The 23163-nt window shown below is 45.3% G+C and overlaps 1 protein-coding gene across 8 annotated transcripts in view; it reads left to right on the top strand.

The window, feature by feature from the left end:
* Positions 1-17620, top strand: part of LOC144729092 (insulin-like growth factor 2 mRNA-binding protein 1) — a 72419-nt gene extending 54799 nt beyond the window's left edge. For 6 of the 8 annotated variants that reach the window (XM_078608984.1, XM_078608983.1, XM_078608990.1 and 3 more), the window contains 9 exons: positions 153-275; positions 730-865; positions 1289-1411; positions 2499-2552; positions 3971-4087; positions 4842-4916; positions 5438-5569; positions 6423-6536; positions 7042-17620. In XM_078608984.1, the coding sequence (XP_078465110.1) occupies positions 153-275; positions 730-865; positions 1289-1411; positions 2499-2552; positions 3971-4087; positions 4842-4916; positions 5438-5569; positions 6423-6536; positions 7042-7128 (961 nt within the window). In that variant the 3' untranslated portion in view covers positions 7129-17620. The remainder of the gene's footprint in view (positions 1-152; positions 276-729; positions 866-1288; positions 1412-2498; positions 2553-3970; positions 4088-4841; positions 4917-5437; positions 5570-6422; positions 6537-7041) is intronic. The other 2 variants (XM_078608991.1, XM_078608985.1) reach the window with 1 other exon arrangement.
* Positions 17621-23163: the final 5543 nt, after the last annotated feature.

The raw sequence follows: 23163 nt of genomic DNA, 5'->3' as shown, positions 1-23163 counted from the left end.
TATAAATGTCCACGTGATAAGCCCCTTCGTTGAGCTATCTTTTGCGGCCAGGTCGCTTCTGAAAAATAGCCTATACAGCTCAGTGGGCCTTACCTGGTAAAATAAAAAATAGTTTTTAAATAGATAATTTCACCCTGGACGTGCGATCGCAGTGCCGAGGAGGTCCCGCTGAAGATCCTCGCTCACAACAACTTTGTGGGTCGTCTCATTGGCAAGGAGGGGCGCAACTTGAAGAAGATCGAGCAGGATACCAACACCAAGATTACCATCTCGCCGTACGGAGTCCGCACACACCACCGCATTCGTCTTGCTTTCAAAACCACATCCGCAAGCTTTATGTATATTAAAATTATATCGCGCCGTATGTAGCCAACCGTGCTAATCGGAGGCGTTGATATTGAGTGTACAGGCACCGGAGCTCACAGGTCGGCGGTGCCCAGGTGCTGGGTATTATGTAAAGGGGAGAGGCACTGTTTCAAATTAATCGCAAGTATCACTCGTATGTTGTAGATAGATGGATAGTTTTTATTTATTTAAGCAGGAAGGAACCCAGTGAGCCGTTCGGCTCTTTCATGGGTATCCTGCGACGGTACAGATGTTATACACCGTGTGTCACGGCCAAGTAAAAATTTTAGTTTCTTGGCTACATTTAAAAAAAGTAATCGTTGAAGTCTCTCAACGACGTAACACGGTGCAATCTTTGCCGGGTGACTTGCGCTCCGTCACCAGGCTGCAGGAGTTGACCCTGTACAACCCGGAGCGGACCATCACCGTGAAGGGCTCCATTGAAGCCTGCTCGCAGGCCGAGGTGGAGATCATGAAGAAGCTTCGCGAGGCCTACGAGAATGACCTGGCAGCCATGACGGTACCACCCCTCCTGTCGCCACCTCTTCTGAGGAAAACCTCATTCTTCTAAACTAAATAATTTGTATTTTACCAGGTAAGGCCCACTGGGCTATATAGCTCTTTTTCAGAGGCGACCTGGCCACAAATGATAGCTCAATGGGATCGAACCCACGACCTCCTGCATACCTGGCACGGGGTAGTTAAATAGCTACATAGCTCAGTGGGCTTTACCTGGTTAAAGTAAAATATCTATTTTTAGTTTAGTTTTAATGATTACCCATGTATTTAAAGTGTCTAAAAATATAAGTTTCGAAATCGTGGAAGGTTCCTCTCGTGAATCGCGGCATCAAAGTGGCATTCAGTGCCACTGGGCGAGAAGAGGTCTTAATGTCTGTATCTCATGAGCGGTGTCGCCTCCCATCTTGTTCTTAAATTTTTGCAGCAACAAGCGAATCTGATCCCAGGCCTGAACCTCGGAGCCGTGGGCCTCTTCCAGCCATCGATGCCGATGGTGCCACCGCCGGTGGGTTCCGGAGGCCCCTCCTCCTCCTACATGGGCCTCATGGTACGCAGCCTCCTGACAAGCGGTAGAAGCTCTGGGCTTCAGAATCAGAGGAAATTGTTTTGTTTACCATTGTAATTGTGTTGTTGTTGTTCCCATCAACATCGCTGTTGGGATTTTTTCAAGAGTCATTGATCAAATTTGGCAAATGTGGACTGTGACTTCGGGACACACATGGCCTACGCTTGTTTTGAATGACGACATGGAAACTTTTAACATCCTCTTTGAGCCAGACGGCACCTCTGATTAGCACGGATGGCTACGTACGGTGCGAAAGAAGGTCAACATACATACGTAGTCATTTCACGATTAATATACATGCAGGATTAACCAGGGCAACCGCTTGGCTCAAACCGCGAACCTCTGTAACGAGCAGTAAACACGCTACCGCTCGACCAGGTCACTTGCCCTAGAAGTATCAGGATCGTCATTGTCATGATCATTGCACAGAATCTCTTAACTATGAGTCTCCATCGCCAGTTTCGCCAGCAACATTTTAACCAGACATGATTATCATCGCTGGCATCGTTATAATCATCAGAAGCAGCAGCAGCAAATTCATCGGTAGAATTATTGAACATCCGGTATTCATCATTATAATTGTCATCTAACCACCGTTACCTATGATTCACCGTTATCTTTGTGGGATATTTTCATTGGTGAGATGAAGGCAGCCGGGTACACCTGCCGCTGACCACGCCACCACGTGGTCACAAGTGTTCTAAAGCTGCAACAACCTCTTAATAGCCACTTGTGGACAGCATTTATCCTGAAGGCCTCCGTCTATTGAGCGGAGGAAGAGTATGCGTGTGTGTGCGTGTACATGTCTGTGTGCGCACATGTGCGTGTGTTTGTAGGAGCGGGTGTGCACGCACGCGTGCGATTGTGTGTGCGTGTCCACACACCCACGTGTGTTTGTGTGAGCGTGTGTTGTGCGCACCGGTGTGGATGGGTTTGTATACGTTTGCACACATCCCTGTGTGTGTCTGCATGCGTGTGCGTGCGTGCGTTCGCGCGTGTCCGTTTACACGTGCGTGCTTGCCCGCGCGTGTGCGTACGTGTGTGTGCGTGCGCGTGCCATCCGGTGTAGGCTTGGCACGCCGCCGCGGCCCCGGGTTCCGCCCCGGGTGTTCCGTCGTGCCCCGTAAGTGCGCTGGCACGCACAAGCGCCAAGCCTATTAACGAACACTTGCTTCCTTTTTTTTTCTCTCGCGTTCAATAAGTTCCGCCGCAGGCTTGGCCAGTGACCACCACCGCCACCAACCCTCCTTCGCTGCACTCTCCGCCTCTGTCACGCGCGCACCGAAAAACTAAAGTGGAAATAGCCGTTTCAAAATAACGTGTTTTAACAGTGCTTGGGCAGGATTCCATTTCACCGAACGATGTTATTCTTTTCGTTTTTTGCCTCTCAACAAACATTATGAATATAACCGTCTGTTCTCCACGAGTCCTCATAACATTGCACATCGGGCAATCTCTTCTGCTGTGTAAATCCTTTGTGCATCTCTTCAACACCTCTGAAGCTCGTGGAAGCCACTGCTTGGCCCGGCTTTGCTGCCTGCTCCTGTTCACCTGTGGGCGTGTTTTCTGTACCGTAAAAGTTACACGCAGCAAGCGTTTTAGAGAGGGCGAGGGGGGACAACTAATTTGCCTTTCTTTTTCAAGCACTGGGCATTTTGTCTGCCATGGCATTGCGTGAGACATTGCTTCTTAAAAAGATTAAACAAATTTCACGGACCTTAATCCCTAAGACCTCACGCTTCCCCTGCAGGGGGAACCTAAGGTCTGGATTTCATTAATTATGATACATTTTTAATGGTTTTCAATTCAGGTTGAAATTGTTTACAAATTAGTGCTCTGTCCTGTCCATAGTGAAGGTGGGAGCACTGTCACTCTTGTCAAGAGGATCCCATGTAAATTAATCTGGAGTATTACATTCTGTTGCTGTTAAGCACTTGCCCTAATAAAACCGGCCCCAATGATAAAGGGGGTGAGGCACAAACCAGAGCAAAAAGGATAATTTCGGAATATTCAAACGTGTTTTGCCCTGACAGCTGCCCTTGGTCTTCCGAATGGTTATGAAGACAAACTCACATTGGAAAGCGTTACAGAATCCATGTTGCGTGCATGATTTTTTTCCAAACTTGTAAATAACGATGCCTCCTTCATCGGTCATATGATGCATCGCGATGGGTCACATGACCTTGCACGCACTAAGATATACAGCACATGCAGAGTTTCAGGTTTATTATATTTAAAGAGGTGAGAACTCAGATACCAGGATAAATTCTCATTTGTAACAGTGACGTGTAGCACCAAAACGATGAAAGCAAAACAAAATAAAGTACAGCAATGAAGCGAATAGAAATCAAAACAAATTTGGATGGGTAGACGAACAGGATGATCCACTCTGATTCACGTACAGATTTCACTTTTGCGTGTCAGGGCATGTGTCACGAAATCATGAAGGATTTGTCGATACGGCATGTGCACAAGTGTGATGCACAGTGTGTGCTTACCGTGCACGTGTGTGTGTTCCTGTGTGCACGCGTGCTTCCTCAGCCGTCGGAACAAGAGACGGTCTTCCTCTTCATCCCGGCGCAAGCAGTGGGCGCCCTCATCGGCAAGAAGGGGCAGCACATCAAGCAGCTGTCTCGCTTTGCTGGCGCCTCCATCAAGGTGTCTTTATCGTCGCACTGGCTCCCCGCGGCGCCACCACATCCAGCACCGTCGCCACTGCCGTCACGGTCATCGCATCGCTGCGATCCCCATCTTTGCCGCCAACCTCACCATCGCTATCTTCCTCGACACCACCACCATCGTCATCACCACCATCTTTTGCACCATATATAGCCAACTGTGCTAATCTGAGGTGCGTGGGAAGAACAACAAACTAAAACACAAAAAGCGGTTATCACCATGGCTATTGTTTTCACCTTTGCAATCATCACCATCATCACCACCATCCTCAACATCACTAATATCCTTGATTGTCGCTGCCACAATCCTCATCATCGGCATTATCATTGACACTAAACTCACTATCATCACTTGCTCTCAAGCACTGCCACAACAAGATTGACACAGTCTTCACTAAATAGGCATTTATGTTGGACACCATCCGTTCTATCTCCATCACCACCGTTGTGATCGTTATCACCATTATTGCCATCCTCGCCATTATCACCACCAGCATGGCAATATGCATCATCAACTATCACCTATGACACTATCCCCATCATCGTCATCGCCACCGATATCATCGGCATCACCGCTGCCGCCATCGTCGCCAGCGCCATTACTGTTATCGCCATGCTACTATCCTCACCATCACCCCCACCATTACCATTATCACCACCACCATCTCCGCCATCCCCGTCGCTACTTCCACAACCTATGCGAGCCGCCGTTTGTCGTGTATACCATCTTACAGATTGCACCAGCAGATACGCCGGACTCCAAGGAGAGGATGGTGATCATCACGGGCCCTCCTGAGGCTCAGTTCAAGGTAATCTCCTTCAGCCGTGCTCTCTTGCCCAGGACCTAATACACTCTTGAGTGCCACCGATCTCGTCAGCTCACACGCACCAAGCAGGGTTCTTGAGCCTGTCTCTGGACTTGAATATGAGATTACAAGGATGGGAATACCAGGTGTTGCCATGGTGGCGAGATGTCGACCACCACGCTTGGTATACAGGAGGTCATGGGTTCGATGCCGACCCTGACACCTGTATATTTGGAGTTTGCATCTTCTCCCCATGGTCGCTAAGACTTTTCTCCGGGGCCTCCGGTTTTTCCCTTCACATTTAGAAACATGCGTTTAAGAGTATTTGGCTGCTATAAATTTCCACATGATAAGCCACTTCATTGACCTGGCCAGGTCGTTTCTGAAAAAGAGCTTTATAGCTCAGTGGGGCTTATCTGGTAAAATAAAAAATGGTTTAGTTTGGAGGCTGGGGCTATTAAGATTGGCCAGAAGGTGGGTCTCAAAAGTGTCTCTCCCCCTTTCCCCGGGGCCGGTGGATGCAGTCTCAGGGCCGCATCTACGGGAAACTCAAGGAGGAGAATTTCTTCAACCCCAAGGAGGAGGTGAAGCTGGAGGCGCACATCAAGGTGCCCTCGTCGGCAGCCGGCCGGGTCATCGGCAAGGGCGGCAAGACGGTGAGCATGGCCCGCAGCGACACCGCACGGCTCCCGTTATGCTATTCATAATGATTGTTTTATATTTATTGATTCATTATTAACTTGTCCTTTGTCAGTTCGCTGCTGGATGAAGGCCTCCCCATGCTGTGCAGGTTATGGAGGCTATTTATCTATACTTCACCATGCTGGTCAGTGTGTGTTTGTGAAGATGGGGAGCGTATATGTGGGAGCATAAAGGTAGATGACAACGGCGGGGTTTGTTAGATTGTCGTTAACTGGCCACTGCGGGGGAGGGGACTTCACAAATAATCGATCAGATGTCGCTTGCTGCTGCTGCTGCTGAAATTAGCCGTGACTGGGAATAGAACTCGGGTCACCGGAATTATTATCCTGCGTTGTAATACAGTACGAGTGGTATGGAGCTCTCCGTTGTTAGTCTGCATGACCCAGAAAGGATTGAGTGGCATTGACATGTTTTGGTGGTCCAGAGACAGCGGTGGACATGTTGTGGTACTTATGCCAGGAACCAGGAACACATGGATCCGAGAGTATATGTAAGTTAGAGACGTAGTTACTGCTCAGGAATTGAAAATGGCTTGGGTAGGATACTTCGTTAGAAAGGTGATGGCTGGTGGTGGATCGCTAACAACAAAGTGGCACCCAGAGGAGGGAACTTGCCCGCGAGGATGTCCGCCATGGAGATGGAGCAATGATTAAATCAGCTAATGTGCAGGCACTCAATGGTGGTGACGACCTGGGGGAGACCTTCGTCCATTTGTGAATAAATCATGGCCGCTGCCGACGATGACGTGATGACGACGATGATGATGATGATTGCGTGTCCCCCTCCCATGTGTCCGTGCCGTGTCAGGTGAACGAGCTGCAGAACCTGACGAGTGCCGAGGTGGTGGTGCCACGGGATCAGACGCCGGACGAGAACGATCAGGTCGTCGTCAAAATCATCGGCCACTTCTTCGCCAGCCAGGTGAGCCTTAGTGTGCTTAATTTAGCGCAAATATAAACGGAACCGCGTTGTGTCTCTCCGGACGTAAATTTAAAAAAAGCCGTTTTATTTCACCAGCCTCTTGGCTTTCCACATCAATATTATCAAGCAGTATTTTTTTTAAAATAGGCAAATTCGACTGATTTAGACAATCTAAATGTCATCAGCAAGAATAAGACTTGATGTTGTTATTGGCAAGAGCACTCCGTGTAAAATATAGGACACTGTTCGAAATGCAACGTTTTGTAGTGCTTCTTGCACTCTTGCTCTGTAACACATCCTCTAGTGGAGGCGGCAACGTCAGCAGTGGCGTCAGTAAGAAATTGGGGGGTAACTCACCTTACCTTCACCTGTTAATGTCATTAAGTTGAAGCTGAATGTTGCCCACTTTCCCTGCGGTTGTTTGGAATGTGTGTAATTTAGTTATAGTTTTTTTTCTCTCACTTCGATTAACCTTGTTGACTTTCAAACATTTTTTCTTTTTTAGACGGCGCAGAGAAAGATCCGCGAGATTCTCCACCAGTTTAAGCAGCAGCAGTCCCGACCGGAGCAGTCGCAACCCCGCAGGAAATGATGTCATCGCAGAGGCCCAAGAGGACAACGGGGGGGGAAAAAACAGCAAAACGCCAGTGATGATGTCTTCCCTATATTGAGAAGCCAGTATTGATTATTGCCAATGTTGTCTTGTGTTCCATGGAATGTAACTATTGGACAAATTAAATTGTTAATGCACAGGGACGTCGATCGCGGGCGTGGAGTTGAAAGAGCGGGGAGCAGTAAACACAGGTAGCTTAGGGTACAGGGGCACGCACATCAGGTGTCCCGTTGTCGATGGAAGGCGACGGGGGACACGGGACTATTAATTATTACTATTTTAATTTTTTTTAACGACAGCTTTTGGGGAAAACCGAAGCGGGCTATTAAACTGTGCTCTTGAGAGTGCCTGCTTTTTTGTCGTGCGGCCGCGGCCGATAGTAATCGTTGCCGAAGCCCCTCGGCGCAAGAGAGCGTTTTAGCGGTAGAGGCGTTTGTCGAAGACACTGCCCGAGCTTTGCGTCGTTCGCGACCGGCGCCCGCGTGGGCTTGCGGAGCGGCGAGCGTCGTTCTCCCTCGAGCGGCGTGGCGCGATGCGGCGCGACGGGTGGAGGCGACGTTTTGCGCGCCGCAGTTTGCCGTGCCTCGTGCACGGAGAACGTCGCGACGTCACGCCGCAACCCAAGCGGCTGAGATCAGAGAAAAAAATCTATAATACTCTAAGGCACATGATGATTGTATAGGATTTTATATATATACACAAAGCTCCGCTAAATGCCTTGCAAGTATTGGCACAAGAGATTTTGTTTTTCTGTTGCTCGTGCTCTTCGCCTCTTCCCTTTCACATTCCATGGAATCGTTTTTATCGCGCAGTTTCCCCCGTCGAATATTTCGAGGGGACGAAATTGCACGCGGCTTGATATTTCTTCGTAAAACATATCATTGGGCGCGTTTCCGAAATTGTGCTTGCGCTGGCTTCTTTGGTAAGCCAGCAAAGTTGTAAAGCTTTTTCTTTTTATTAGATCTGAAAAGGGTCTGAATTGATCCCTTAAATGCGTTATTTTGCATTTTTATGAACACAAATGCAAAACAGGGCTTTCTTGTAACCGTTAGGGTTAAGTTAGTTGTAACGTGGCAAAGAAAACTTATTCAATTTAACAGAACTGAACGCGATGAACCTTTTAAAGAGTTGATCGAAACACTGCGCAATATTCGTGTCATGCTGGTTTTGTATAGTTGTCCTAACCGCAAGGGGTTACATTAAACTGCTCTTTTTGGATACAGCTGCTGCAAAAAAATTCAAGAATTTTAAAACGCCGTATACTTTTAGCTGGCCGCCAATATGTTAAAACAAAACACAAGCTATAATGTAATGATGAGGAAATAATAATGATAATACATTTTTTTAGCATAATCTACCTCAGGCATATTTAGTACCTCAATGTATTTCATTTTTTTAGTTATTTTGTATGCTTTATATGAAAAATAAAAAAAATTAATAGACTTTATAATGTTTTATTTTTTTAATAAAATGAGAAGTTTGCGTTCATTGATGAGGAAGCTGTTGGTGGCATTTTGAAGGCGGTTTGCCTTCAGGACTTCCTGTCAATGGATCCACGTTTGGGACGTTTACTCATTCAACTCAAATTTATCAAGGAAATTGTGTGGCAGAGATCAGTAATGATCAACGGACATTTTGTTTTGCCTTTATTATTTTTCTCATCCACCGTTAAAAAATTTAGGTTTAACTTTTAACTTTTTTTCAACCTCAATTCTTCTGAGGTGTGTGTGTGCGCTGATGCTAGTTTTGTCGAGATGTGGGGAAGTTTAAAGATGGGGAGGGAAACTAAAAGAGATATGATATATATTAAACTACAAGAAATAACGCGAATCGATTTGGATTTGCGTTGTTGCTGATGGTGCCAGGTTAGGTTTTAAAAATAAATTAGCGCATGAGAGGGAATGAATACGCACACATAATTGTTGGTCAAAATGTCGTGAGATGATGCTACGGATTTTTTTTTATGTGTAGTCGTATTTGTGATACTTGGATTGCGGTGGGAAACTAAAAAAAAAATATTGTTTCCTTGCCCAATCTTAAAAAAAAAGACAAAAATTACAAAAAAATATCCCAGAAAACTTAACAAAAACAACTTGTGTCGTTACATGGTGTTCACCTTATTTTTGTCCGGAGATTCCATGTGCATCAAGGGTGCTGTATGTGCTGTGGTAAGAACAGGTGGTTTTAACTTTACGTTTCCACAATACAGGTTTCAGGCTTGCGAACTTAACTGTGACAGTACTGTGCCAGAACCTATCACGGATGATCATCCTCAAAAACTTAGTGAATTCATCCCATCCCATCTCCCTCACCTGCTTCCCACCCCCTGCGGCCTAGTGACCGACCCAGGGAACGTGCACCTTATCTGGGCAGCGTTCTAGGCAAGGTCAGTGGGGATCCTTGTCTGGAAAAAATGTTTGAATACATGTTAATGGTAATTTAGGTCGTGATAGAAGAAAAATATATATTTGGCATTTAGCCCTGCATCACTTAAAAACAAGCTTTAGTGACTGAGGTGGCTGGCCTGTGGTTTCCTCTGGCGATTTAACGGCCGTTGCGAGGGGTGGTCATGGAAGTCTTGGCTCTGTTTTAGAAAAGAGAGCCAGATTGCTCCATGGCTGGAACGTTTGTAACATTATTGGTCCGCTTACAATATCTAGAAAACCCACATAGCCCTTTTCCACTGGCTCATGTTAGCTGATCCACTCCCGGTCTGGGTGAGTTTCCACTGGATATTTTCTGAGCCGAGCTAAAATGAATCTGCGAAACTGGCCACACATCTCAAATCTGGCTCGGGGGGGGGGGGGGGGGTGGACCAGGGCCAGGGGTCGGGTTGATAATTTTCATCGCACTCGTCTATTGCATGATGACGTGAATGCCACGACTTGGGTTCTCCCATCAGAAATGCAACGACGCCCGCCGCCTAGGCTGTACCGGGCTCGATCGGTGTAGCCCCGAATGCAACTCTGTGGGAAAAAAATGAGAGAGATGTTGGAGGAGGCCCTGGTATTGTGGTTCGTGTAGAGTTCAGTTGCAGGCCACTTGCAGCTGGTTGTGAGAACGTAGCATCAGTTTCCGGGAAAGCCTCGTTGGGATCACAAACCTACCGTTGTGGCTTTGAAAATGGCCGTCGTTCCGGAATCACGGCCTGCACGTGGCTACGTTGAAAACAAAACTCGTGCAGAAATGTGGCCCGGATTTTTAGTTTTTACATTTTTATAGGATCAAAATGAAATACATCACAAAACGAGATGAGATCAGCAAAATCGACGGTAGCTGGAAAGGTGTTTAGTGTTCGATAATTTTCCCCAAGTCCTTTTCCCATCGTCAAACGTAATTTTGCATTGAAAGTTCTAATTAGCATCGAGTAAAGCTAGATAATGACCATTTACTTATCATACCTATGTACTGGCAGATTGTTAAATGGACCTCTAACATCCATTTTTAGAGTACATCTTTGCTCCCCCACCTCGTTAATTAGTTTCAGTAACGACTGCTAAAATAATGAACGTAATCTTTCTCGTGTATATTTGATGCTTCTGATGAATCGTAGATCGGTAGCCCGTATCTTATGGGGAAATCGTGTTTGGTTCAAGATGGGGTGGGGGGGGTGTTTCCTTTATTTCACTCATAAGTTGTGGATACTCCAGATTTCCTGCAAGTCAAGTAGCCTGCTTTGATCAAATTCAGGAAACAGCAAAAAAGATGCATAGTTTGGGGGGGGGGGGAAAAACTAAAAAATCACAAAAAATAAAAAAAACCCTACCTCTTCATTCTGCCGAATGATAGCTTTTGAGTTTGATATTATTTTGCTGTTTTTATCTATTTCCTCTGTCTCAAGATTAATCAGGTTTTATAGTACCCATGGCAGTGAATATTTTGTACACTGACAAAACGGTAACATTTTAAAAAGCTTTAATCTCCGCTTGTAGATCACGTAAAATCATGTATACATTATCGCAGTATAACCTTCCTATGCTTTTTGATTGATCAGACAGTGAAGTTTTTTGAGGAGATAATACTAAGAATTTAATGTCGACATTCTCTAGAAATTGCATTGCTCTCGATTACTAACATTTGATAAACAGTGAAGTTTTTCGTTTTTAAAAAAATATTCTCTATACCAATCTAGCAGCTCAGCTTAAATGTATGTGTTCATGGTGTTTGCAGACTTGGTCGCAGACCTATTTGAGAATTTAACAAACAAAAAGCCGAAAACATTTATTTACCAACAGCTACACATCACAACTTCTACGAGTATCACATGTATCACATGACACAATGATTGAACGTTTGCTCAATAACCCACTCTCTTTATTTGTCAACGTTTGCTTTGATTTTCTTCGTTAATGCCCTTCACATTTGTTGTGTCACGTTAAACGTTTGCCCAGTGCCACTTTCGATTGGCGAATACAACCCTTTCTGCCACTGTTCCACACTACGTGGAACCACGATTGGCTCTGAGAATCAAAGCTTATCGGTTCGACGTCGTGCAAAGAACAGGGGCAGAGAGTGGGGAAGAGTGCTGCTCCCCCACCTACTGTGGTGGAAGGGATCTTGGATGTAGCTCTCATCGGATTCCGTGGTGCTGTTCTGTTATTCGAAGGGTTACACACAACACGGTGCGAGGGATTCAAAGGGGAAACTTCATCGAGTGACATTAACATGCTTTCGGCACTGGACGAAATGTAATTGTAGAAAGTGCCGCTATGAAGCCTATTAATCATGCACCCCATGCTCATCGATGTTTCCCCCCTCTACCGAAACAGCGTTCTGAACACTGCCAGAAAAAAACCATTCGGTGTTCTGAGAAGCGCACCGTTGTTTAAAGTCACATTTCCACCACTGGACAATCGAAATAAAATTGGGCGAATTGGCGGCAGCAGGCGTGACAACAACAAAACTTGGCCAGCGTGAACGCAGGGGCTGGAAGGTTTAACGCTTGTGGGGCACTGGGCAAAAAGAGGATAATAGTGGACTGCTATGACACCCCTAAGGGGAAAGAACTCCTCTGCAAATGTCTTGCTGAGTGTGTACAAATTGGCGTTCAATCGCAAGTTAGTGTGTAATCTTAACAGCTCATGTGACACGCACTGGGCAGGAATATTGAGGTTAGTCGGTTTAACGCTTAAGACTTTCGCTACCAATATCCATAATAGAGGTTGTTTTTGGGTTAGATTGCGTGAATATGAATGTCGTTAAACCCGCCACCACCCGACAGCTAATTACGCGACAAACCTTACTAATCGTCTTGTCGGGTGGTGGCGGGTTTAACGACACATTTATATTTACACTATCTAACCCAAAGAAAAAAACTATTATGCAAGAATATTGATCCTACCTCATCAGTGTTACTCTCTTTCAAGTGTTTGAAGGGTGTTGTGTTATTTTTGTTTAATGTCCACACTTTGTTTTTTGGAGTTGTATTTTTTTAGGAGTTAAATGTATTTAACTGAATGTTACTAACTGATCACACTGACTTCAGTAGCTGAGCGAGAAACGTAACATTGACGAAAACTCATTCGGCATTGACTGGTGGATTTATAGCAGGAGTGGTAACGACTTCTACAGGTCTTTCACTTGAATAGTTTCTTAATCGGTAGATACACACAGTTGCGTGTGTACCCATGTATACCTTAGATCGCGCATACATTTCCATTGATTTATGATGCAAAAACTTGTTCAAAGCGCCGATGAAACCTATAACATGTTGATATCCAATTACAAACTAATTTTCTCAAACGGACTGCCTAAAACAAAGTTTCCCAAACTTCATTCCTTACGATCCTCCCTCCCCCCACTCCACCACCAGGCTACGTTATTGCGCGTTCACCAATTTACTGCACATTCCAATGCACAAAATAACGCGCTCCACGCCGCCGATGATTGTTCAACACGTCCGACGTGATGCGCTAAGCAATTCACGCTGTCTGCGTCACGTAGAACACGTGTACACACACGACGAGATCTCAATCTTCATTTGGATCGGCTCGATGAACGCGTAACGTGGGACGCGTTTAACAAACATCGGGCGCGTGCATACCGAGAACGATTTAATGTTGGCTTTGAATGGGAGGAGTAAATTGGCAAACGGGGAAATACGTAACGTGGTGGTGGTGGGGGGGGAAGGATCGTGAGGACTGGAGTTGGGAAATAGGCCTAGAACATTACTACCACCCAAGAGCAAACACGCATTTACAGCTGAAAGATTGAGGATTTGGAGCTAGATATGTGGTTATTTTCAAATAGAGCATTACAATAACTGAAGGTTGTGTTTTTTCCTTCTCTTTACCTATTCCGTATAAATAGTAGTAATAACGCTTTACATTGTTAACAGTGATGAAGATCGGGTCTCTAATGACTCTTAAAGTTTATCTGGCGTCTGTAAGGTTTTCGTTCCCTCTCGACGGCGTTGTCTCGTGGTTCACATGCGGGGTGGGAGGGCCGGGGTAGTGGTGGGGGGGGGCATGATATCGATCATGCGTGTGATTAATCGACACCTTGTTTATTTCCAAACGTGTTCCCGTTACAATTGTGGAGGAAAAAAATCCTTGGGGGGTGGGTGGGGGGATAGCCGCGCTCGCTCAGCACCCAACGATCGATTGGTTCATCGATGCACCTCCCATTCTTTATATTCACGGTGCATACATTGAATCACGCTCGAGAGAGAGACTTGATAACGATTTGGAGCAAATTATATGCAAGAGATGGTGCTCGTGTTACAGGTGTGGGCTCACGGAGGGAGTGGGGTGCGCTGTATAAGATAACTAAAGATGTGTTGTGCGTTGTTGCCCCGTGTTGATTGACGTGCACTCAAGAAGCACCGGGGTGCGAAACGTCGGAAACTGCAGAACAACGCGTGGTGCACGAAGGCACGACCTGATAACTCGTCGCGGAAGCTGTACAGCACAGCCGCGGAAACCCTACGAGAGAGAACAAAAAAAAATCAACAATTGATTTTGTGACCCTCAATCTTGACGATGAATCCACTCGTGCACCCTTATTGCATTGTGCCAACGTAATTTAGTTATATACGGAAGGGTTCCGGTTTTTAGCTCACGCGGTAAAGAATCTTGGATTTTATCGAACCACAACTTCCTCCCGCAGAAGGAAAAAAAATACTCCAAATGAAGTTGACCTAATATCCCAAGCGGTGTCGAAAAATGCATCTTAAAAAGAAAAAAATCTACAAAGATTCAGTGAGGCTTTGCGGCAGGGATACATATTCTAAAGTACAATTAATTCAAGTCTGTTTTATTCAATACTTGTTACGTCAATGAAATGTGACCGTATACATTGTAAAGAACTGACTTTGTTATTGGCTTAAGTGCCACCGCTTCCCTTACCCCCCCCTCCCCCCATGATATTAACCAGGGAGCAGCGGAGAGGCTGTGGTAGTCGCTCTTGGTGTTGATTCATTGTTGGTTCTGACTGTTTCGGCTCGGTCTCGATCCATGGTTGAAATAACTTCGGCGGAAAAAAAGAAACCAGGTTCTCTTAATTTAATGCTTATAAAAATGCAGATGAGCACAAACAATAAAAACAACAATCTCCAAGGAGTTGTAAGTCAAAGTGTTGCTCGACGGCATAAAATAATCATACTCGCATACAATGTTCAAAGGCAGCTGAGACGGCTATGGTAGCCGTGTGACTCCTTGATGTGGTTAGATTTTCGCGACTACACTTTTACATTTTTAAAGAGGACAAGCTGGGCTGGCGCATGCCAGTTTCCGAGTCGATCCACCTCTTTCGAGTTTTTCGAAAGTACAAACAACACGATGCGATTGTTATTCTGGTCCTTCATTGACTTGTCAGAGTACATGCAACTCAAGCATCGGGCCGTCGGAATGGAAATGCTTATCATTTATATCGGGTCGCGTTCGCACACCGCCGAATACCTTCTGGGTCGTTGGTGAACTGGACGAGGCAACGTGGCCAAGTAACCGAGGACATGGTGGTGTGTCGGGTACGAATATATATGTTGGGATCGCCGACCCCGGAGAGATACAAATGGAAAAACACCCACCGATTCTGCCCATCACATGACTCGATTCCTTGAGAATAAACCGGGGAACAATGCCAGGTGAATTTTACGACATGTGACAGGGCGTTGCGAATGGCTTTCCAGCTGTGCAATGTTTCCACATCCGGCTCACCATACCCATTATACCTCGCGTTATGTCCGTATGCATGTTTAACTTCTCTAGCGCACCGTACGTGACCAACCGTGATAATGATCGGACTCGCTGCCTCCGAGCCACGTGCCACTTACCGACTGAAGCTGAAGTGATGCACTCTGCATTGTTCCCATTCTCAGTAGAGATTCCAAGATGCGGTCACTTTTTGATTGAATCAGGTCTCTTTTTTTAAGAGAAGTTTCACTCATCTGAACTTTCAAGAGCAGTTCCACTCATGCTGTGAAGCAGTGGAAAACACGAGATCAACTTTGGACGAGTCGTATATATGCGTTGTGCAAACAGCTTCGGACTTTTTTTCCTTCTTAAAATTAACTTTTAAGAATAACGTGAATGCTTTTAAAGTTATAAACAGTGAGTCGTGGACCTGAATATTTGCGTCATAAAACCGAATTATACAATTTTGCATTTATGAAGCGTCAAAATGCAACATCTCAAAATTGTAGCACGCTTAATAAAAAAAGCGTAATTTGAGAGCACATTTAGTAAAAAGTTAAAATAAAACCATCCACCTGCACGAGCTGCAACAACATTAATTAGTGATTTTTTTTTACAATTCCTGGTTGACATATCTTCCCGTTTCCAGTCCAGTTTACCATGTCTACCAGAGGTGTAACGATACGTCTATTAATCGACCTCTATCTATTCTCGTGCTCAGGATACACGCATCGAATCTCGTGCGCAAGAGTCACGATGTGTGTCATGGTGATGGCTCCGTTTACCACAATCGTAAACAAAATTGTGACAATTCATCGAACCGCGCCCGGAGGGAGGGCTATGCAGGTCTTTACGCCTCTCATGTCTGCATTATGTACTGTTATTGTGCCTGATAAACCTATGACTGAATGCCAGTTTGCATGTGGGACGATGCTTGTTTGGCATCATAAGCTCTTGCGCTGACAGCGACTCCAGAGGACCTTTGTTTGAAAAAGCAGGGGGGTGGGATCACCGGCAAGTTTTCCGTTATCGTCAGCAGAAATGCAAAAAAACAACCCACACACATAGGAGGATTTAAAAAAAAATGTAATGGGAGTCATCAGAAACGCGCCGTGGTCTGTTGTATCGCGTCGATTACAAGCAAAGTCCGTTTATGTATTTCCCGTCGGCTCGCACAACGATTCGCCAGCGAGTGAATGCGGCGGTGGTGTTGTGAGGCAGCGAATTACGTTCTCTAACCGAGGCACAACTACACAGACAGTAATAATATAAAGGGGCAAATGCAGGAATGTGATTTGTAAACGGGCGATGTTTTGTCCCAAGTGTTCTTTTTATATAGGCATCACGAACAATTTATAGGTGAGCGTTAACTGAAAACAAATTAATTATCAAAGTTTTTTACTGACACATCACAATGGGAAGATTAATATGCAGTTCACCGTCTTTGCAAATTGTGCTTTTGATATTTGAACGCAGTCTAAAACATTGTTTATTTAAAAAAAAAACTGATCGCGTATGGGGAGTAGAAAATATCCATACATTATTTTGAAGCTACTTGGAGAATACATTCAAATAGGTCGCTGTTTGGAATGGCAAACCATTACTGTTACAATTGAGGAAAATTAGTGAAACTATATTCAAAACAAATCCTCAAAGCAACCTTTCTAAATATTGCTGTGAATGAAATAATAAGTTACAGCCCTTTACCAATCCGCTGATGGATGAAGGCATTCCCATCCAGTGTTGGTGATGAGGCTTGTTTGACCATACTTCACCACTTTGGTCAGTGCTGGTTAGTCATATCACATTGTGTCAGTCACTGTGCCATTGGCTTCCTCATAACTCTATTCCGCTGTCTGAATGCCCCTCGAAACGGCTCGTACTCACCACCGTCAACAAGATGTTGTTATTATTGTTTAGAACTTTTCCTCCGTGGATTTAGATCGCACCGGTGTCCAGCAAAATTGTAACTTTGGTCGTCACTCTTTTAGGAAACATTTTAACGCTTTAGATTAAGGACCGTGAAGAAGTTTTAATTTGAATTTCTGGCTTGTGTATTTTGTTGTTGTTGTCGTCGTTGCTTGGATCCTACGCTGCTCATAAGGAATTAAACGACCGAGGTTGGGTTTTTTTCTCTTTCATGTCTCTGTAAAAAAACAGACGATGCTGGGAATCCTGATGCAAGATACGGAATTGTTATTTTGTAATTTTCTCTTTCATTAGTTCTTTGATCAACAGACTTTGCTTGAACGGGATCCATCGCCCAGTTGCGGGGTGTGGGGATGCCTTTTTGTGTCTCCCAACATTTCAATAAAAGCAAGATGCTGTCCCAAAAATAACCCACCGTCTTCTGCTTGGTGATTTTGTTGTCTGTTTTAAATTTCGATGTAAAGCTTTCGTGACTGCAGGGATTCATCTTCTTGGTTCTTTCGGTAAAGTCACGGAGAAGGGAAGTAATAAAATAATAAAAATAAAACAATAAAATAATTCTCACGACGTTTCGGCTACAGCGCAAGACGGCTGCTTGCATTGTAGCCGAAACGTCGTGAGAATTATTTTTATTATGTTTTATTTTTATTACTTTATTACTTCCCTTCTACGTGACTTTACCGAAAGAACCAAGAAGATATCTGTTTTAACTTCCACAGATTTCTGGAGTAACACCTTTAAACTACAGGATGTTGCCGCCCCTGCGGTGTAAATGTTTCGTCACACACTGGGAATTTGCAGACCTCCGAGGATCACGGGATTCGACGCTTTATCTTCCGGCGTGGCAGTTAGAATTCATGGTATCAAGTTTCGTAAATTCTCGCCTCTGTTCATGGGTCCACAACATGTCGTGGACCCATGAACAGAGGCTTGGTGACCCCCCCACCCCCACGTTGTTGTTGATGTGCACAATAAACGACGTTTTAGACAACGATCGTACGAGTGAAATGAATGCACGCACACCTTTGCCCACAAGGGAAGCGAGCCAATGATCTTACACACGCGCACGTGTTCACGGCTGCGTTGCACTGCACTCTCTCTGCAGTTCGTGAAGGAGCTCTCAGCACGTGGATGCGTCGTGTTGGCTCGTCGAGCCGAACTAAAGGGCGGTAGAACCCGAAAACGAAACGATTTTTATTTTATTTTACCAGGTAAGGCCCACAGCTATATGCCTCTTTTTTCAGAAGCGACCTGGCCACAAATTGTAGCTCAACGAAGTGGCTTATCGTGTGGAAATTGAGAGCATCCAAACACTCGAAACGCGTGATGTTGATTCGAAATGTGGAGGGGAAAACCGGAGGAGCCGGATAATTTATTTTATCCGCTCCGCGACCGCGGAGACAGAGAAAGAGAGACACGCAAACTCCACATATACAGCAGCAGGCGCCAGGGTCGGGGTCGAACTCACGAACCTCCTGCACACCAGGCGAGAGAGTAAACATCTCGCCGCCGAGGCGCTTGGGAGAGATTCGCAGCCAGCGTGGGACTCGCGCAATCGGCTGGCCATTGTGAGAGGTGGCACCACCACGAAGGGCTGCCCATTGTGAGACACAGAGGAATGGCCACCGTTGTGTCCCTGGTGCTCTTCACGCGCCATGCCCCACGACGACGAGAACAGCAACAGCCGCCGACGTTCACCACGAAGTTGCGGCGACGTCATCGCGGCGCTTGTGCCAGGCTAGGTGTACCTTGAGGTCACGTGAAGTGTTAAACCACACACACACGCGCGTGCAGCTGAAAGATCAAGGGACAATAGCAATGCAACACATTGTTCATTTCAAGCATCAATAAAACCTCGGAGCCTTCGGAGGTGGTGCCCAATCAGGCCACATGGCGCGGCACTTTGCGTTGTCTGCGGCGTAAATGCTCCACAAACACGCGAACAATAAACCCTGCAGGGTGAAGAAGTGTGGATTTAAACCAAGAGCACCCCCCTCCTGCCCCACATTCCATGGCATTTGCGCCGTGAAGTTTGAGAAGTGCTTCTGCTAAGTCCCACAGACCTGCAGCCAAATTGATCACGGTCTCTTATTAAATGGAAGTACATCTGTTAGAATGTAGTAAAGATGAGCTGAGCCCAGGCCTTTAATTTGAAACAAAGCTGAACACATACCTGCGAATATTTTTGTTTAGTTCGATATGCTCTTAAGAATGTCTACATGTCTCAAATTTAAATAGAATTCATGCTGTGGTGTTCCCCCTTTTCGGTTTAAAGACCATTTGCATTCATCCCCTTTTCATGTCCTGCAACTGGGTACTTGCAGTGGGTTTATACTCCGTGCCAGCCCATCCATCAAGCCCTTCCCCGTCGGAGGCAACAACAGATCTTCAAACGGCGTCGGGTCAATAGGGTGAGGCTGCAATGTGCCACTTCACCCACCCACCACACCATCATCGCTACTCCCCCCCACACACACACAACTCCTCCTCCACCAACCTACCCCAACCCTCTCTCGCTAGAACGCCCCTCACCCCCATTATCACCTCTGACCTTTATCCACCAAACCCCACCAAGTGTTCTGTGGATAAAGTACAGTACCAGATTGTTCTGTGTTTCTGGACAGAGCTATAGAGAGAAACGACACCACCGTTGTCATTTACCAACTGACTTATAGGGGCGAATGCTTCGTAGGGCAACGAGCCGTCCTTCACAGACATCTGGTAAATAAATTGGGGATTGCAAAGTGGTCAACTGAATACGACTGTTGGAGGTCTAATTTTCGATTTAAAGCTTTCGTGACTGCAGGGATTCATCTTCTTGGTTCTTTCGGTAAAGTCCCGACAGACCTGTTCTTCACCTGAGGACGGCTGCTTGCGTTGTGGCCGAAACGTCGTGAGAATTGTATTTTATTATGTTTTATTTTTATTATTCTATTATTTCCCTTCTGCGTGACTTTACCGAAAGAACCAAGAAGATGTTGGAGGTCTGTGCAGTTGTGCTCGACCAGGATACGTCTCGGATGGACTTTTGTCGAGAGTTTCGATTTGGTTTCCTGAAGAAAACTCTGAGCACGAGGAGTGAAACGTTGGATATCACTCATGCCAAACAACACGGCGGCACAGTCCGAAGACCGATCCGAGAGCTCGCGACTTGCGTCTGCGTCTGTTTTCAGGAGATTCGCGTGGTATCGATAGATGGGCGAAACAAAACATCATTATTACGATGATTGTTGCAACTGCTGATTGGTTTTTTTAGGCTTCTATCAAATGGCAGGTCATCGGCACGGCCTCCTCCTATCTCCTTTCGATCTTTGAGCTCGATTCTTCATTTCAATGAGAACAAAGAAAATGCTTTACCCCTTTCTGGCAATAATGCATAATGTGTAAAGATGCCATCAAGGCATATTTGTTGTGCAGATTTTACCACAAGTATGCGTGTGTTCAATGCAGACTTGATGCCTTGTAAGAGGTGTATATTTGTTCTCTTTGTTTTTTTTCGGTAAAGTCACGTAGTTAAGAAAATGAAAACAACTAAATTAAATCACAACATTTCGGGCGCAACACAAGCGTCCTTCTTCAGGTGGGGACAACGTAGCGAATCCTTGCAGTCACGAAAGCTTCAAATCTAGAATGTATATTTGTTGTTTTAATATCTTTACACCTCCTGTATTATCGCCAGAAAGGATGCAGCCTTTCCATTTTATTATCTTAATAGGGTGCCGGCAAAAACGAGTCCCGCAAATAAAACAGATTTTTCTTTTAACTGCATTTTGCTTTTCCCCTTCCTTCTAATTTCCCATCGTTCATGATCCGCCTCATGGCCTTTTCTCCAACAACTTGTCGAGCTGTCACAAATGCATTCGTTTCTGGATTGCTTTCAAGTGCCACGTGATATAATTGTTTTTTAATAGTATAACATGGTAAAAAAAACTAAAAGAACCTGCTTTTCAACATTCAGTTTTTAAAAAAAATAAATCAATTGGCACGTTTGCCCCACGTGATTGGCTCTGTCGGGTGGCGGAGGTTATCGCTGTCGTTATATCTACACGATCTCATCCAAAAACAAATAATTATTAATCATAGCATTTGTCCTGAAAGCCTAGGAACGTAATTAATTTACAGCCGTTTGTCCTTCCACTGATGCATGAAGGCCTCCCCATGCGGTACCGTTCATAGGAATTGCTCGACCATACTTCACCATTCTGGTCAATGTGTGGGGGTATGCGATGAGGATGGCTTCAGATGTAACTCGCCACTGATGTTAGCCGTAACCCGGAAAACGAACTCGGCGTCGTCGAGTTTAAAGTGCAGTGTGCTAATTACTGCACCACCGCTCCTCCGGTTTACAGAACTATAACCATCGGGGAAGTTTGACTTCTATATTCGGGGGGGGGGAGGGGTTCGCTTTGGACCTCACATTAGGAATCGCGTGTGCATATAATGTTTAATTTGAATAGTAAACTACTGAAAATAAATTAATAAAGGTGTCCAGTTTGGGCGGGGCGCTGCACTCCCCGTGCCCCCCCCCCGTGCCCCCCATCCCCCGTGCCCCCCCCGTGGCCCCCTCCCCCGTGCCCCCCTCCCCCGTGCCCCCCTCCCCCGTGCCCCCCCCCGTGCCCCCCTCCCCCGTGCCCCCCTCCCCCGTGCCCCCCTCCCACACAAACTCTGACTTTAACTTGACAATAATCATATTATTGCTATTTCTGTTTTTTGTATTTTTATCATCATCTTATAATCAGCCGACTTCTCCCAACACCACAATTTGTCGCAACCGTGTTTCTGGCTCTTTCCTCCTCCACCCCCTCCACCTTTGTGGTTTAGTGGGGGAGACGGAGCCCACTCCGTGCATCATTAGCATGAGAATTAAGCAGGGGGATTGATAATCCGGGAGAAACCCATTACACCTCACAGCAGGTGCCATCCACAGTGCCAATTATCCTTTAACTGTGGGTCACTCTTGAGATTATTTTACCGTTGTACTCATTGATTTGCTTTGTTCCGTTAACAGTGATTTTTTTTATTTTTGCATTATTTGTTGGTGTTCTCTAAATTGTACAGTTGAATTCATACTAACCGCGACCCGATTACCCGGGGCTCCCATTATCCTCTGGTTTTCACAGCTAATTTGATCGGTTCAGATATCAAGTACCAACTGACGATATATCTTTGGGGACCATTTTTTTTGCCAGTATCAAAATGATGATGAAAAAAGAAAGATACCAGCAAAATGGGCCCCACAGATATAACTGCTCAAACTGAGCTACCCATGCTTTGATATTTGCATTGCCTTTGTTATGTTCGCCTTTTGGCATTGTTCTGTGCTCCAACACTAATTCTAGATTTGAAGCTTTCGTGACTGCAATGATTCATATTCTCAGGTTTTTTCGGTAAAGTCACGTAGGTAAAACATTAAAAGTAATGAAAGTAAAATAAAACAAAACAAAAATAAAAATAAAATTCACGACGTTTCGTTAACAGTGTGTTGCCTCCGAAACGTCGTGAATTTTATTTTTATTTTTGTTTTGTTTTATTTTACTTTCATTACTTTTAATGTTTTACCTACGTGACTTTACCGAAAAAACCTGAGAATATGCTCCAACACTGGTAGTGAGACAAGGCCATAAAGAAGACTGTCTCTGGTGTCGGCCAATCAGTATCAAAGACAATGCATACATGAATAATTATCAGAGCATATTGTTTTGCATGTTTAGCCACAAGCATGTGTGGTTAATGCAGACTCGATGCCTTGCCATAGGTGTGTGTATTTAGTGTTTGAACATCTTAACATCCGCTTGTTCTTTTTTAAAATGACAAACTGATCTTATCCGTGGACAATAATCGAGCTCAAGGCAACGGGTTCTCGAGCACGGTACGCCAAACACTGCGCCACCGCTCCACCCCACCGCACCGCACCTCTCTACGTATGAATTAACAATACAGACCGACACAAAAT

The sequence above is a fragment of the Lampetra planeri genome, chromosome 31 (assembly GCF_965212315.1).
Source record: "Lampetra planeri chromosome 31, kcLamPlan1.2.h2, whole genome shotgun sequence".
NCBI classification, from domain to species: Eukaryota; Metazoa; Chordata; class Hyperoartia; order Petromyzontiformes; family Petromyzontidae; genus Lampetra; species Lampetra planeri.
The sequence above is the reverse complement of the archived record's forward strand: the minus strand, read 5'-3'. Positions and strand labels throughout refer to the sequence as shown.